The 16855-nt window shown below is 41.0% G+C and overlaps 1 protein-coding gene across 4 annotated transcripts; it reads left to right on the forward strand.

The window, feature by feature from the left end:
• Window positions 1-585: 585 nt before the first annotated feature.
• Window positions 586-9058, forward strand: LOC122935858. 4 transcript variants are annotated; one of them, XR_006388837.1, is made up of 4 exons: window positions 586-3702; window positions 4037-4236; window positions 8243-8330; window positions 8546-9058. XR_006388837.1 is itself a non-coding variant. In XM_044291766.1 (2 exons), the coding sequence occupies exons 1-2, from the start codon at window positions 2773-2775 to the stop codon at window positions 8276-8278; spliced, it is 1500 nt and encodes a 499-aa protein (XP_044147701.1). In that variant the 5' UTR covers window positions 2735-2772; the 3' UTR covers window positions 8279-9058. The 4 variants fall into 4 exon arrangements, 1 of the variants encoding a protein (XP_044147701.1); XR_006388836.1 differs by having other exon boundaries at window positions 8243-9058; XR_006388838.1 differs by having other exon boundaries at window positions 2735-4236.
• The last annotated feature ends 7797 nt before the right edge of the window (window positions 9059-16855 follow it).

Here is a 16855-nt window from a genome sequence, read left to right on the forward strand (position 1 = left end):
TGCATATAACTGAAAGAAGGGGATAATATTGGAGAAACTCTTTGTTGGGAATCTTTGAATTCCCTAGTTTTATATCAAGCCAATAATTTATAAGTTTTGTTGCAATACTACCATTATCTGAAAGATTGGTCATCATTTTTGGGCAGAGCAAGGGCTTGTACCTGTCATCTTCTTGATTGAGTTTTCCGCATAATCCATTGATTGTATATCTCTCACAGATTTAAAGCTGTATTGCATAATATTCTTGTGTTGGTTGAGTAGTGTTTTGTTGGTATCATATAGTGGTGAATTCTGGGTACTGCATATCATTGTATATTATTGAAATTTATGTTGATTCATTTTTGTTTGTATTTTAACCTATTGTATAATAAACCATTTATATTTTTGCATAGACGCTTGTACCCTGTTTTACTGATTGCACAAAATAATCAGGTTCTTGATTGAACTCTTTAAGATGTTTATGTCCATCTAACTGGGTCAATATAGTTTGCATAATTTTTCTTTTGACCCGATAATTTTTTTTAAAATATTTATATAAAGCATTTGCTTTATATACCCGACATAAAATGGAGGCCCCGAGCGAGATCGAGTTAATTCTTTGATTATTTGTGCAAATAGTAAACCGTTCCATACGTTTCTTGGCTAACCAGATTATTCATAGATCTGTGTATAACTTTATTGTAAGAAAATGAGTGCAGCCGGTAGTGAAGCCGGTTGTGATGTTGCAACAGGAGATTGTCCATCTAGCCCGGAGCAGTTAATCCATAACGTTGTTGAATATGTAAATTCACATTTAGATTTGGATCATGATGTGGCTGCATGGATAAGTGAGTTGCAGGCAGAAGCCAAGAGAGAATGTGTGGATGTATGGACGCCACTTGGCACAGTCAGGAGACAACTAACTTATCTTGATGTGCTTAGAAATACCGCAGGTAAAAACCAACACCTCTTAAAGATGTTGCCATCAATTTTGTATGCATTATTAGAGGTCAGCATTTTCTCAGAGAGTAGACATATGCATATAACAAAAATGAAAGCATATATATCCCATATGGAAGAAAGATTAGAATCTGCAAATGCATCGATCGAGGACTTAAAATGTGAGCTCGATCACAGCCATGCTGCCTATCACAAATTAAAAAGTGAGGCAGAGGAGCTGCACATCCGTTATAGCAGTCTGCAGCAAACAAATGAACTAAGCCAAACTGTAGCTGATGTTCAAGGTGATATGTCTGATCATGAGGGATATCCAGACCCTCCAATTCTCACACCCCAAAATGTAGATATGTCATCATCACATGCTCTTAAAGCGCAATCCATCCGAGACCTTAAGCCCCCTGAGGGTGATGGCATGATTACACAGGAGGTCTTAACCCATTTCAGTCAGGCGTGTCAAGCTGTAACCGCCTTACTAGGCGCTAGCGACGCAAAAGGCCGCAGAAGTGCCCCTCCACGTCCTCCTCTGGGGAGGAATGTTAGGGTTAAGTCACCTGTGCCAAGTGGGTCTGATGGAAGTGAGCGGAGCATGAGTGATTGTGACAGTGATGTGGGAAAGCGTGTGATCCATTCCCTACCACGCAGGCATAAGATTGCCCATCAGGTGGATGAGAGTTTCAGACGACCAACATATGCTGAGGTGGTCTCTAGAAAGAAAAATACTCAGTGTTCAGAAAAGGATCAGAACTCCTCGAGTATTATTAAGTTTTTAAATGTCACTGTGCCCAAATTCTCTAAAAAGGGTTCTCCTGAAATTGCCAATCACTTAGAACTGTACCAGTCCACCATGGATTCTTTAAAATTGTATTCTGATGCGGACAGGATCAGATTCCTACCATGGGCATTTGATGGTAAATATCGCCACTACTTTATTTCATTTAGGGAGAGGGGAATTCAGGATTGGCAGGATGTTTTGCATGAGGTCAAATTAGAATTTGGACCTTACCGTACTGTTACTGCTGCAAAACGTGATATCTATAAACTTACATGTAGACCCAATCAGAGTCCCCGTGAATTCCTCCCTATCCTTAAAAATGCCTATGGGTTGGCGTATAGATCCCCAAACTGGGAGTCTGAGGAGTTCAAACAGCTGTTTTATGATGCAATGCCCATGCAAATTAAACTTAGCTTGGCTAGAGATCTTGATCTCAAAGCTCCCTTGGACAGGTTGGTGACGGCTGCCACCTCACTGTATAACATCAGTGAATGCCATGCTACAGGTGAGAGGAGATATAAAAAGTCCCCAGAACAAAGCATAGCAGAAGCTAAGGTAAACCCTAGCTTCAAATTTGAAACGCAGCCACGTAAGTACCCTCAGTCTACAGGACCTGTCCAACAAACCCAGCGACAACAGTTAGGACCCAAGCAAACAAGACCTCAGAGCCCCAATGGGCCAGAGGGGGATAACTCCAGTGCTGGCAGGTTTAACTACCGTCCCCAATATTACAATAGGGGTCCCCAGGGGGGATACAGGCGCTGGAACAACAGGCCCAGACAACAGAAGGAAAATAGGCCTGAATCCCCTACCTCACCTAGAAGTCGGTCACCCACTTCTAATAAGGGCACACCAGAGGTCCAAACTGTGCGCAAACCAAACAATCGTTTGGATCAGTTGGCAGATCAAGTGGCCAAATTACAGGAGATCGTTAGTAAAATGTCCCAGGTGTCAACTGGAAAACAGCCTGAGTCTTTTTTAGGGGCAACTGCAGGACCCAGCTCAGCCCCATAATGCAGGCAGGGCAGGGTCAGAGCCCAGGCCGGTGCAAGGCTACTGAGATGGTTGTAAAAGAATCTAATGTGATTTCTAATCCTACTTTGCCTTGCAGTGTTCTTGTCCCTAAAATTGAGGCCAAGGAGGAGATGTCTAACATGTTGTCTATATTACAGTCTAATCATGATGATTCCTGCACTAATGTGTCTTCTCCAGTGAGTGATCCTATCACCTCAGCGTCCATCTGCGAGCTGCCGTCTGTAAGCTGTGATGTGATCCAGTGTTCTCCGAAGGTGGGGGCTGCTGCTGCCACCGCGAGCAGCAAGAATTCCAAGAATTCATCAGAGGTCGCGACGCTGCAGAAAGGTCAAATCCTTAACAAATGTCAAATAAGTGATCACCCTAATTTTTTATGTGATTTGTTTCAGATAGAAGGCCGATATTTTCTTGATTCCTATCTCCAAGATGAACTTATCGGACCAATCAGGGGTTTACTTGACACAGGATCACAAGCCACTATATTGTCATATAGTTACTTCCAACAAGTATTAGAGGTGACAGCAAAGAAGCCGAAACTGAAATCGTTTGATGGCTCTTTGATAAGTGTCGGCGGAGACGCTTTGCAGGTAAAAGGTACATCATGGTTAAAATTCAAAATTGGTAAGAAGATAATTAGACATCCCACTCTGATCGTGGACCTTCCCTATGATCGGCTGATCATAGGAATTGACCTCCTGAGAAGATTGAGTTCCATAGTAGACTTCATCAATGAAGCCGTCTGGACTCAGGTGAAGGCACCCATTGCCTATGAGTACTCTTGCAATGCACAATCCCAACGTAATTGTCATGTGATTGAGGAAAGGTTTAACTCTGTTGAAGTTCATTTTAGGAACAATCAAACACCGGATGTCACAATCCTGAAAAATGGTAAACCCGAGGAAGCCGTCAGCAGTGCCGCACATACCATAACCATCCAGAAGGACAGAATTGAAAAGGTAACCCTGGATGGGGATGCATTAACTATTTCTCTTAAAGGGAGAAGTTCCGAAGTCGCGGACCTGACCAGGCATACTCAATCCATGGTACGGATTGAGAAGATTAATGATAACTTATTGATTCCCGTACAGGTGAACAATATGGCCCGGGTGAAATACGCCAAGATGGATCTGAAATCCGAAGCCAGTTACATAAGCCTAAGTCTGTTGAAACAGATCGCTAATCCTAAAATGATTAAAGTTTCCTCTCCACAGGATCAATGGGTTCATGATCTGGATGGAGATTCCCAGAGTCATAATGTGATTGCAAGATGTCTTTTGTCTATTTCCATAGGAGATAAAACCACAGAACATTTATTCATTGTGTTGAATGAACCACGGTACCAGCTGTACATAGGTAATGACCTTCTACACCGATTTGCCGTGCAGATTGATCTGGTCAACAATACTCTATGGTCCAGATTACCTGGGAACCCGGAGGGATTCCAGGATGAAGAACAAGCCTTGAGATGGGGACAACAGATGCCCTATGCCGTGAGTATCATGGTTGCAGACGAGTTTAAAATCCCTGAAGGATGTAAACCATTTCTTCTTCCCATTCAAATAAAGAAGGGACAAAACTGAAGAATGCAGATGCTTTGATCTGTTTGTCCAACCGGATGCAGCAACTCGGCCTGAAGGTAAAGCCAACTCCCATGATAAACATCCATCAGGATCCATTGCATATGGTAATTCATAACATGGCTCCCCATAGTATATCTCTGCAAAAAGACACTATCATTGGTCTGGCTATGGATTCGGAGTATTACACTTTTGGTTTCCAAAATGATGTTATTGGACTGATTCCTGATGAATACCTGACAGAAGAACAGGTAGTGGAGCAACAATTTTCCTCAACACCTGAGGGGTTATTTAATATCCACTCTGTTTATCCTTTCAGCTCTGAAGAAGGTACATGCCACATTGAAGAATCATCATTGATTTTCAACCATGAGATTGATGAGAAGGAGTACGAGTCATGCCAACCAGGAAAGGATAAGGTACGCAATACTCACAACGATTTAACTAGTGAGCTTGAAGAAGCTTACGAGTTAAGTCAACCTGAAATCTTTCCAGAATTTCAGGAACGGGTGGAAGAGCAAATCTCTGTGGCTGATGCATGTTCTGAGGAGTCGGAGCGTCAACAGCTAAAGGGGCTCTTCGCCGAATTCCAGGACATGTTTGCTAAGGATTCTTACGACTGTGGGGAAACTAACCTACACGTTGCAAGAATCCAAACGGATCCCAATGCACCCCCTGTATATGTTAAACAGTACCGACTTCCGCTGGCGGCATATGAGTCGCTATCGGAAATCGTCAAAAACTTGGAGAAGCGGGGGATCATCCGTCCAGTGCACAGCTCCTTCAACCATCCTGTGCTTGGGATTCTCAAACCCAATGGTCAATTCCGGCTCTGTTCGGACCTAAGGCAGTTAAACAAACGTGTATACATGTCCGGATGGCCCGTACCATATATTGACCAGAGTTTAGCGCAAATACAGGGATCCAAAATTTTCACTGCTCTGGATTGTGCGCAAGGATATTGGACAATTAAAGTGGATGAGAGGGATCAATACAAACTGGCCTTTACATTTGGAAAGCAACAATATGCATGGACCCGATTACCTTTCGGGTACATAAATGCGGGTCATGAGTTTGCTGTGTTCATGCATAAGGCAATGCCTGATGCCACTGAACGAGGTACCTTATCCTATGTGGATGACATCCTAATCAAAAGTACAACTTTTGAGGAGCATATTGCGGAACTGAGGCATGTACTAACCCAACTAAGAAACGCTGGTGTAAAACTTTCTTTACAGAAGGCTCAATGGTGTCGTACCAAAGTCAATTTTTTAGGTCACGAAATCACTGCCGATGGAATTAACCCACAGAAGAAGAAAGTGGAAGCAGTGATCAACACAAAGTCACCTACAAATACCAAGGAGTTGAGATCCTTCCTGGGCATGATGAACTATTCACGTAAGTTCATAGATAACTATGCCGAGATTACAAAACCTCTTTTGCAGTTGCTGAAGAAAGGAGTAGAATGGAAATGGAGTGAATGTCACGAGCAAGCTGTGAATGAGCTCAAAACCAGACTTATCCAGGCCCCATGCCTTGCCTATCCAGAAGGTGGAAAACCCTTTTACATTGAAACAGGCTTCACCTGACAAAAGCGTGAGTGCAGGTCCTTTTCCAAAAACAGGACAACCTAAACAAGATCATCGCCTATGCCAGCAAGTCCTTGTCACCAGTCGAGGTAAAGTTCAATGACTGTGAAAAAGCATTACTGTCAACTGTGTGGGCTTTGCAATATTTCAGGAGTTTTATCCAGGGCGAAAAGATCATTGTGGAAACCGCACACCAACCCCTGCAATATTTGCAGAGTGATAGAATCAAGGATGGGAATTTATCAAACAGCAGGATAACCGCCTGGACAATGTCCTTAATGGGATGGCCATTGGAAATCAGGTACAAACAAAATAATAAGAATCCAGTTGCTCAAGGATTAGCCGAACTGCATGATTGTTCCAATTCAGGACATGAAGGTGAATTACCACAAAATGATTTCCTGGAAGAGCAATCTTCATCTCCATATAAGTCTTATGAAGAGGAATACTGCAAATCCTTACCATGTGTATATGTTGATGGCTGTTCTTTCCATACCGATATAGGAACTGAACGCACATTGGTTGCAGGTATCGGAATCGTATGGAATAACACATTCCCAGACATGTCCGTCGGATATAAAATTGGTCCCAAAAGTAGCCAGTTCGCGGAGCTCACCGCTGTGTATAAAGCTATACAAATGGCTATTGATTCTGGTCTTAAAGAGTTTGTTATAATCACAGATTCTAATTATGTTCACAGTAGCTTCGTGGAGTACTTCCCTGGATGGAAAAGGTCTAAAATGGCAAGAAGTAACAATAAGCCTGTCAAGCATGGTAAAATGTTTTGTAAGATCGACGAGATGGTTACCACCCATGGTCTCACCATTTACTGGAAAAAGGTAAGAGGTCACTCAAAATCTCCAGGTATGGATAAGGAGGGGAATGATTTGGCAGATTCCCTCGCTAAACAAGCAGCCATTAATGGAGAAGGCTTTGGACGTTGATGACCTCATGGGAACTATCCAAGTGGATGCAATGACAAGAAGACAGGCCCAAAAGGAAACCGAAGCCAATGTGGCCCAATGGAGCCAAGATTCCCCAAGTGAGGACCTTATCGCGAGTCAGAAGGGGGATCCAGTTATCGGCATGTTTTACAAACACATTGAAGATCCACAGAATTGTCCCATCACTATGGAAGACTGTGCAGGCAAAGAAGAGTTACGAATTTTGATGAAGGGTAAGTCCCAATTCTCGTTACAGGATGGATTGTTGGTAAGAACCTCAAAGAATGGTATCTCACAATGGGTAGTACCCACAGCATACCGAGGTTTGATGTTACAACACGCCCATGACGCCCCAACGGCTGGTCATCGAGGTGAGAAGTTAACGTATGAATTATTACGGGATTACGCTTATTGGCCTCATATGTTGCAAGACGTTCGCACATATTGTCAAGGATGTTTAATATGCCCTCAATTCCAGCCGCAAGCACCCACTCATCGGGCACCGCTGATGAAAAGGGGGATGTCCATGCCATGGTCAGATATCCAGATTGACTTTATTGGACCAGTAACAACTTCATCAAAAGGCAACAGATATATGTTAACCGTGACCTGTCTATTCACAAAATGGGTAGAATGTTTGCCTTGCAAGACTTGCAGTTCAAGTGTGTGTGCGTCTCTACTCATTAACCACGTGTTTTCCAGGTTCGGTCTTCCCCAACGCATCGAGTCCGATCGCGGAAGTCATTTCACTAGTGAGGTGATGACAAAAACGTGGGAGATACTAGGAGTAAAAAGGAAGCTACATATAGCTTACCGGCCAGCCTCTAGTGGCGGAGTGGAACGCTACAACCAAACAATTGTCAACATTCTAAAGAAATTTGTTAATGAATCCGGTAAGGACTGGGATGTAAAGTTGCCTCTGGTTCTCATGGCCATAAGAGCCACTCCAAGCACAGCAACCAAACTTTCTCCCTTCGAAATGATCACAGGAAGGAAGATGGTGTTACCCCAGCATTTACTCTACCGGACAACAGACCAAAATATGATAAATGCTTCAACAGCCCATCAGTACATAGAGAATCTACGTAAGCACCTTCAACATGCTTTTGCATTTGCCCAGAAGAATCTGGAGAAAGCAGCAGTAAGCGCCAAAACCTACTATGATCTGAAGACTACTCAAAAGGAGTACCAAATTTCCGATCAGGTTTATCTCTATAACTTCGCCCGGGATCAGGTGAAGGAAAGGAAGTTCCTGCCTTCCTGGAAGGGACCCTATGTCGTCACTGACAAATTGTCACCTGTGGTCTACAAGATCAAAATTCCAAAGGGGGATGAATTTATAGAGAAATGGGTGCACATTAATCAATTACGTGTTTGTCATCCTAGGTCACAACTTCGCCAAATGGAAGGATTGCCGGATGATGAAGAGTAAAGAGATAACAAGGTTCCAGCTAAAGACAGAAACCCAGGATTGGTATAGTATGAACATACAAATGAACTAACCTATCCTCATGTATTTTCCTCTGTAACTAATTATCTCTTGACTCACTTTTGTATCGAGAACTTGCTCTGTCCAAGAAAAGAAACGATGCCAAATCAAAGATGTATGGTAGTATTAACTCTTTTCTTGCAGGAGTAATAAAAAGTGGAAGATGTATGTACTTATATTTGTCATACAATATATTACAGGTGCAAAATGGCACGGAGGGTTGTTGCCGTTATCTACATCGTCCTGATCTTGGGGAAGGAGTTCCAGGCCGAGCCGATTGCTGTACCAGGCCCTTCATCTGGGATCATGCTACAGGATACCACGGGATTCATCTTGACGAATAAGAGGATTCTATCCCAAAAGATCTACGTCAGTTTGGACCCACGTGTCTTCGTCGAGAGACAGTTCAACATTTCTGAGATTTCGTCTCCGGAGATAAAGATTTGGTATCAAATGCACACCGGCTATTCCCAAGAAAGAGTTACACAGATCCTGGAACAGACAAGGAAAACCATGACCAGCGAACAGTTTTCAACAAGTCGACGACCAAAGTGGTTCATTTCTGCAATTACAGCCGCCATAATCTTTGCCGTAGTGGGCACTGTCATTGCCACCGGTGTATCAGCTGTTAATTCCATCTCCGTTAAGACATTGGAACTTGAGATCGGTTCACTGAAAAGGAACCTAATGAGTATTCATGCAGAGTTGGAGAATCAGAAGAAACATTTATCGGATTTATATTCCGTTGCAGAGGATACTGTCGTTACCGCCGACTTACACTCAAAGTTATTGGCTCATTCAATAGTTCTTCATGAGAGTCACGAACAGTTTAAACAAGAACTAATGTCTCTGAAGACTCTGAATGAAAAGCCCTTTGTGACATTCCAATATAACCCAACTTCTCTATTGGATTACATTGTAATGAAGGGGGATTTTGTTGTGCTTTTTCATAAGTTTAAACAGTTATACTTACTTATTTTAGTTATAATGAGTATTCATTGCCTTTAAGAGCAATGTTGATTTATATTCACTGTTTTGTATGAAGTTTCATGTAGGCCAAAGTAAGTCCATGAGAAGATTACTGTGCCGTTCAAAAGCTACTGTTATTGTAACAATATATTATACATTTAGAAAGTTAGAAGATACACCGCACCTGCAGATTCTGAGGCTTCATTGTTTTTCCTATCTGAACATGAATTCTACAGTGTGAGAATGGTCTAGATGTTCCTCAAAGTATATATTCATGTATCAAAGTTTGTCCCTCAGCCCTGAGACAAGGCCTCTAGATGTCAGAGGTGTGAAGTAGTGAAAATATTAGGCATGTATGAGTTAACCCTTAATGGTATGATGCTTATTGCTTATACAACAGTGCCATCTAGATATAAGCGGTTAATACTACATCAGTAGCAAAATTGCATTCTGGGTAGTATTATGACGCCATGCTCCTTATCAATGCACACACCCCTCCAACAATGATTGGTAAGTTCCAAACTCGGAGGGCGTGTTCATCTGATAAGTTTTGGGTTAAGAAACCAGTTACCAGAAAAAAAAAAGAAAGAAAAAAAAAAGAGAAACAAACATTTGGATTATAGATCTCTGGAAAATCATTTGGATTATCGGGAAAAACTCTTGAGAGCTGGCTGCCCCAAGACTCTGCACATCACTTGACCCTTGGGTAATGTATATTTTGTTTTATGTAGTATTGATCTAAATTAATTGGCTTGATACTTAGCCAGATACCCGCTCATTTGCGGACGTGTAACGTTAGTTGCTACATCCGTATTTTCTCTGATTTCAGTTACGATGCATATAACTGAAAGAAGGGGATAATATTGGAGAAACTCTTTGTTGGGAATCTTTGAATTCCCTAGTTTTATATCAAGCCAATAATTTATAAGTTTTGTTGCAATACTACCATTATCTGAAAGATTGGTCATCATTTTTGGGCAGAGCAAGGGCTTGTACCTGTCATCTTCTTGATTGAGTTTTCCGCATAATCCATTGATTGTATATCTCTCACAGATTTAAAGCTGTATTGCATAATATTCTTGTGTTGGTTGAGTAGTGTTTTGTTGGTATCATATAGTGGTGAATTCTGGGTACTACATATCATTGTATATTATTGAAATTTAGGTTGATTCATTTTTGTTTGTATTTTAACCTATTGTATAATAAACCATTTATATTTTTGCATAGACGCTTGTACCCTGTTTTACTGATTGCACAAAATAATCAGGTTCTTGATTGAACTCTTTAAGATGTTTATGTCCATCTAACTGGGTCAATATAGTTTGCATAATTTTTCTTTTGACCCGATAATTTTTTTTAAAATATTTATATAAAGCATTTGCTTTATATACCCGACAGTCAGACACGAGCGACGGCCGCAACCAATAGCACATTAGCTGTGGAAACAGTGCTATGGCCGGACGCATGCAGCCTGTGGTGACCTCATCGCTAGGCGCCGGCACACGTGACATGTGACTTCGGAGACACGCCCCCCTCTGCGGATATGACCAATGGGTTCTTTGCAACAGACAAACTGGGGCGTTACCTAAGGCATAAAACCCTTGTTTGTTCAGCGCGCCGACGCTAATACCCCTAACCCCTGACGAAGCCGCATCGCGGCGAAACATGTCGGGTGGGGACTAGTGTTAGGCGCTTGTTTTAGTTCAGTTGGCAGCAAATGTGTAAACCTCAGTAGGGCTATAGTTCTGTGTGTGATGAACCAGTGTGGTGTTTATCTGGTGCCAGTGTAGAGACAACCAGCGTAGCGGTGTCCGGAACTTGGGCCCAGGTCCCAGGACACAAAGCAATAGGGTATATCAAATTGTGGTATACTGTCACCAACCACCCACCTGCACATATATATGTTCTCAAATTAAATGAGAGAGAAGCAAATCCTTACATAAATTTGCATTGCCACCTGTTAGTTTTAAAACGTGTGGTTTTTGTGGGGTAGCAACTCCCCTTTTTTAAATGAACAAAATAAAGTATTTGGCTTTTATTTTCCAAATTAGTAGACCCCTACAGGGACTTTCTTTGGTCTTTTGACCAGTGGTGTATTTCAGGGTTAAAATCCCGAGGGTCTCACTAGGGCCCACTTTCGTGTATTCGTACAATGGTGACTCATTAATGTGGGTCCCATACTGTTAATTGTCGTTTGTCTTGTTTGTCTGGTAGGGGCTTTTTCTTAAAACAGTCCTAATTAAACTTTAAGTTTTAAAATGTTACTGCCCCTTACTCGTTCTATACATTCCTTGTTACGGAGCAGTACACCTTGGGAGAGCGCTTTAACACTATCTCCCTCTAGGGACCACCCTTTTGTTTTTCAGTAGATACGCTGCAGTACAGATTTTTCACTGCGGAAAATCTATAGCATGTCCATCCCATGTGGACGTAACTTTAAATTAGTTGTCGGCTTTGTACAGTCTAATGTTTTTTTGGAGCATGACCACACAATCAGGTTTCATTATGCAGTTTTGGAAGCCAAAACATGTAGGGGATCATTCAAGGAGAATAAAGGACAGATGTTTATTTTATTTTTTTATTCACTCCTAGCTTTGGCTTCCAAAATTGTGTCAGGAAAACTGACCATGTGTACTCTTAAGGGTCCCTTGATGATAATTTGATCACTGTTAAGCTGGTCATGCAAATTAGATTAACTTTGGCCAAAACCACTGATTTTGCTGGTCCTGGCCATCTAATGTTTGTGGAGGTCATCTAGGGTAATGATGGGGGTTATGAGGATATCTCTGGTGGTTTGGAAAGGAGTTGGTAAAGATCCATTGTTTACCAATCTCCTCAGACTCTAGATGCAAGAACTCAGCTCCTAGCAGGGGAACCAGCAGCAAGAGACGTTGGGTAGGTTGTATTTTTGCACGATGATGTGAGGTTCAGAGCAAATGTAAGAGACCTTCCTGGAGTCCTCTCATCACATCTATTGTAGAGCTGGTGGCAGCTCTTTAGATCAGCTACTACTCTTAGGCATGAGCTAGTTATTATGCTTTCTGGAAATGTTCCCTACTAATAGGTGAAAGCACAAGCCTGGTAAACTGCATGTAACAGTTGGTGTTTTTCATTAGGCACTCAACACATAGGGCCGTCATGTACCGCTGTGCAGGGTCCATTTACTTGGCCTCTCAAAATACACCTTCCATAATACATCTTTTCTAATATGTATGAACATTTGAAATTAATAGCTGATTATTTAGTTTGTAATTGGAGATTCAGGAAAGTTTCTAATTTTAAAGATAGTATCAAACAGAAGATCTCAACGGAAACAAAATGTTTCTGTACAAGCATGGCTATGAAAAATAAGACAAAATGCCACAAACCATATCACCTGTTCAACATCCTTCAGCAGAAAACTTAGCATCTGTTAAATATCTGCCAAATGACTTTTGTCTAAATGAAGTTCAGCATGCAAGGCAATAAGTAAATCAGTGCCAGGATCAACATTTCTGTTACTTCCATTATTCAATATTTTCCCTTAAAGAAACAGTGCCATTTTTCTGGTCACTGGTGGAAAATCGAGAGGCATGAAAAAATTATATCATAATCAGCTACAACGATTACATATTTTTCCATGTCAAGTCTGTTTATTTAATAGCCAAGTGGAATTCACTGTAAAATGAAAAATATTTTTTACCTAGGCTAAATAAGTAATTGGCATACAGGTGGACTATGCACCAGAAAAATCTCTCAACATATACAGTGACTTTTACATAAAGTTTAAAGGGCAAACATAGTCAATAGATATCCTTTTGAAACATTTTTGTATACTATAATTTGGGATTCTGCTACCTCAACTGCTCACAGTGATTGTTTTACCTTAATCGGGTGCAGTTCTCCTCAACTAGATGTCATGTTTGGGTATGGGAGGGAAACACCACACCGAACATAGGAGGGAAAGGGGTGAGGGAATAAGGCCTGGAGACTAGGGGAAGGAGATGGACACCTCCTAGTAAAACCCTAATCAAAGTCCTGACTACCTACCAGTATGAACAGACCCCAGAGGTATGGTAGGTGAGTTCATATACAGGAATACCTACCTATAGGACCCTGGTTCTAATATCTGGACTGAGACAACCTGTTCCTCCAAAAGTAAGGACGAACAGGAGTCTCCGTCAAGCCTTAATACAAATGACAGGGAAATGCAACACACAAAATAACACAAACAAAATACAAAAGGGAAAGAAAACACTTAACTTCACAAGGCTATGGCAGCACCAGGAACTCAGCCGAGATCCACATACCAGCTATCCCCAACTCAAACTGAAGCTATAAACCGCATAGCATAGTGGAAGAAACAATAATAAATAGAGAAGGCGAAATGACCATAATAGCCACACCTGGGGAAAGAAGGTGTGGTAAGCATCAGAAACAACAGAGATGTCATCTGATCCAAATGGAAAACATGTCAGATCAAACCACGTGTTGCCAGTCTCACTAATCTACTGCCACCTGTCACAGGAACATCCGTGACACTAGGCCTTGCAATGACAATGGACCAGTGTCTTCATGAGTTAAGAATTAGCATAAAAAATACTATAGCTGTCAACTGCATCATACAATGACAGTATGAAAAGCAATATATCATGAGCCACTCTGGCAATAGTATAAGAAGTAGTCCAAAGTCCACCACTGGTGACCAGGAATATTGTGTCAGTTACATGTATAGACTGATACTGTGGTCAGCAAGACAGTCAAATAATAGCCTGGGAGATGGAGGCATAAAAACTTGAAGAAGGAGGATATGATGGCTGAATAAATGGGACCAATAAGTAAGTAATTTTCTTGTTATTAGATTATAATGGAATTTGTTTTTCCCGCACTCTTAAAACACAATTACTTGATAGGCTAGTTGACTTTCTATAAAATTGTCCTTAGTATGTTTAAAGATAAGAAACTTAGGTTGTTATGGGCTGCAAGGGATTGATGTCAGTGATTATAAACCCTGTATAGGGCTATAGAAGATATTGGTCGAAGCAACAGGAAAAAATATATGGTCCCGCTGTAGATATGAAAAACGGTTGAAGCCTACCTACACATTAATATACCATTCTGTACTGATGGCTAAACTTAACATTTTCAGTGGGGACAGGTGACAAGGTAATGTGCATGAGTAGCTCCCAACTCTCTCCTGACAGATAATGTCCAGGGAGTGAAGGATTGGGCAAATTTAATTTTTTTAGTCCAAGGGTATAAGTCCCAGGGGATAAATTATCGTTGGAGGTATCTGGCAGCGACTTTCTCCTGTCTTCTAACAGAAAATACATACACACTCATTCAAGCTGAGCATTTATATGTATTGGAGAGTCAGAAGAGAAAGCTGCTGGTCAAACTATTCTTCAGCCGACAGTTATTGAAGGTAGCCTGAAATGTATTAGGTACCTTATGCTCGTATGGATTTGATTTGCTGAAAACAAATATTGAGGTTTATAGATCACAGGAAATTTGTTGATTTTTCCTAAGGTTCCACTTAAAATGGTACCATACGTTCAAATAAGGTGAAGGCGGTTACAGGAGATATGTAGTACTACAAGTAACCAATCACATGAATGGCTGTCCTTGAAATAAAAGGACAGATGTAGTCCACTAGAATGCAGGAAGCACTCTTAGAGCAACTTTCCATTTTGCTTCATAAATGGGGATTCTGAATGGGGAAGCCCCCTCTCTGATGTCTAGATGCACTAATAGGGTATGTAGAAAAGGATTGTCTTGATAAGGCAACCCTTTTAAGTCAGAATTAGGATCTTCTATGTACATAATATAAAAAAAACAGAGACCCAGAATATAATGTTTCTGACATTACCAGAGCCCTTGGATACAAACCTTGGTACAAAAAAAACTAATAGTCATGAATATAATTTGTGTTTGAATATATAAATTGTTATGTTTTCTCTGGACGATTTACACTTACCAAACAATGATAAATGTCCCCAAATATACACCATGTATTTATTTATCTACTATTCTGGTGGTGTATTTGGTTAGTCTAAATATAGTCATACAGAGTCAACAGTCAATCTAATAGAAAGCTTAAAGGGGTTGTGCAGTGCGAGTATATTGATGGCATATCCTCAGGATAGGTCATCGATACCAGATCGGCAGGACTCCAACTCCTAACCGCCCCTCCAATCAGGTGTTTGATGAGGCCACAGCACTTGCCTGAGCCCTGCATCCTCTTTATTGTTTGACGTCATGCTGTTTAACTTTAGCAGCAGTGCATGTAATTACAACAGTTTGTCCCATCTCAAATAAATGGTTTGAGCAGTTGTGGTTGCACTGCACAAACGCTACAAGTTCGATGGCATGCAGTTAAACAGTGAAGAGGCTGCAACGCTCACACAAGTGTTGTCACCCCTTCTAACAGCTGATCAGTGGGGGTGCCAGGAATCGGATCCCCATCGATCTGATATTGATGACCTATCCTGAGGGTAGGCCATCTATACTAAGACTATCTGCATAAATGTACAATGTAAAGTATTTAACAAACTTCTTCCGATAAGTAAAACTACTAGTGAGGCTGTTCTAACCCCTCTGTCCATATAAAAAAGCTCAGGAAAAGGAGACATTCTCACAATTCAGTGCATGAACCATAATGAACAAAAATGTGCAGTTGTTTAACTGTTTTCCAAGAAACATCTACTTTTATTGAAATATTACAAGGATGAGTAAGAATGTTTGTACTTTTATTTTGTGCTTTGTGGATGGTTCCTTTTCATTGCCCAGTACACCGGGTCTAACCATGTTTGACTGCATATAAAATGTTAAACAAATTCTAATATACATTAACAGTAATGTCCCTTGAACCCCTGTAAGGTCTGTCTGTTATCTCTTACTTCATTTTTATTTGCATGGTTGCTATGGTTAATTAATGGATGTGTCTGAGCTATGTTTTTCAAGTGCACTTTCTTGGCTTAGCATTTGTGTTATTGTTTTGCTAACCACTTGTATATGCAGCACTTTATTACATTATGGCCTACGGCTGATGAAAAGAAAGCTGGTTGAATAGCAGAAGCTTTAAGAATTGAACTTCATACGATGTAGGCTGTATCACTTTCAACCTCGTAGAAAGCGAGTCAAATTATTAAACAGCTATTTTCATTTTAATATTAAACTTTAGGAAGATGAACACATTTGCATTGAGAATCAAATTAATATTCAAGAAAAATGATGCACTATGTTATGTTTTTAGTTCAAGAAACACTAAAATGAAACAAAAATAAATATTAAAAGGAATCGGTCTAGATGTCCTATTAGAAGCCAACCAGTGGGGGCAAGAATTATGCTGTGAAAAAAACCAAAATGGAAACCTCTTGTCTAGGAACTGAAAGGAACACTCCACTTCTCAAGGAGCACATCGCTTCAAATGGAGCACTCTATGTCTCGTTGAACACTCCACTTCTTATGGAACCCTCCACTTCTCATGGAACCCTCCACTTCTCATGGAACCCTCCACTTCTCATGGAACACTCCACTTCATATGGAACCCTCCACTTCTT

The sequence above is a fragment of the Bufo gargarizans genome, chromosome 4 (genome assembly GCF_014858855.1).
Source record: "Bufo gargarizans isolate SCDJY-AF-19 chromosome 4, ASM1485885v1, whole genome shotgun sequence".
NCBI lineage: Eukaryota > Metazoa > Chordata > Amphibia > Anura > Bufonidae > Bufo > Bufo gargarizans.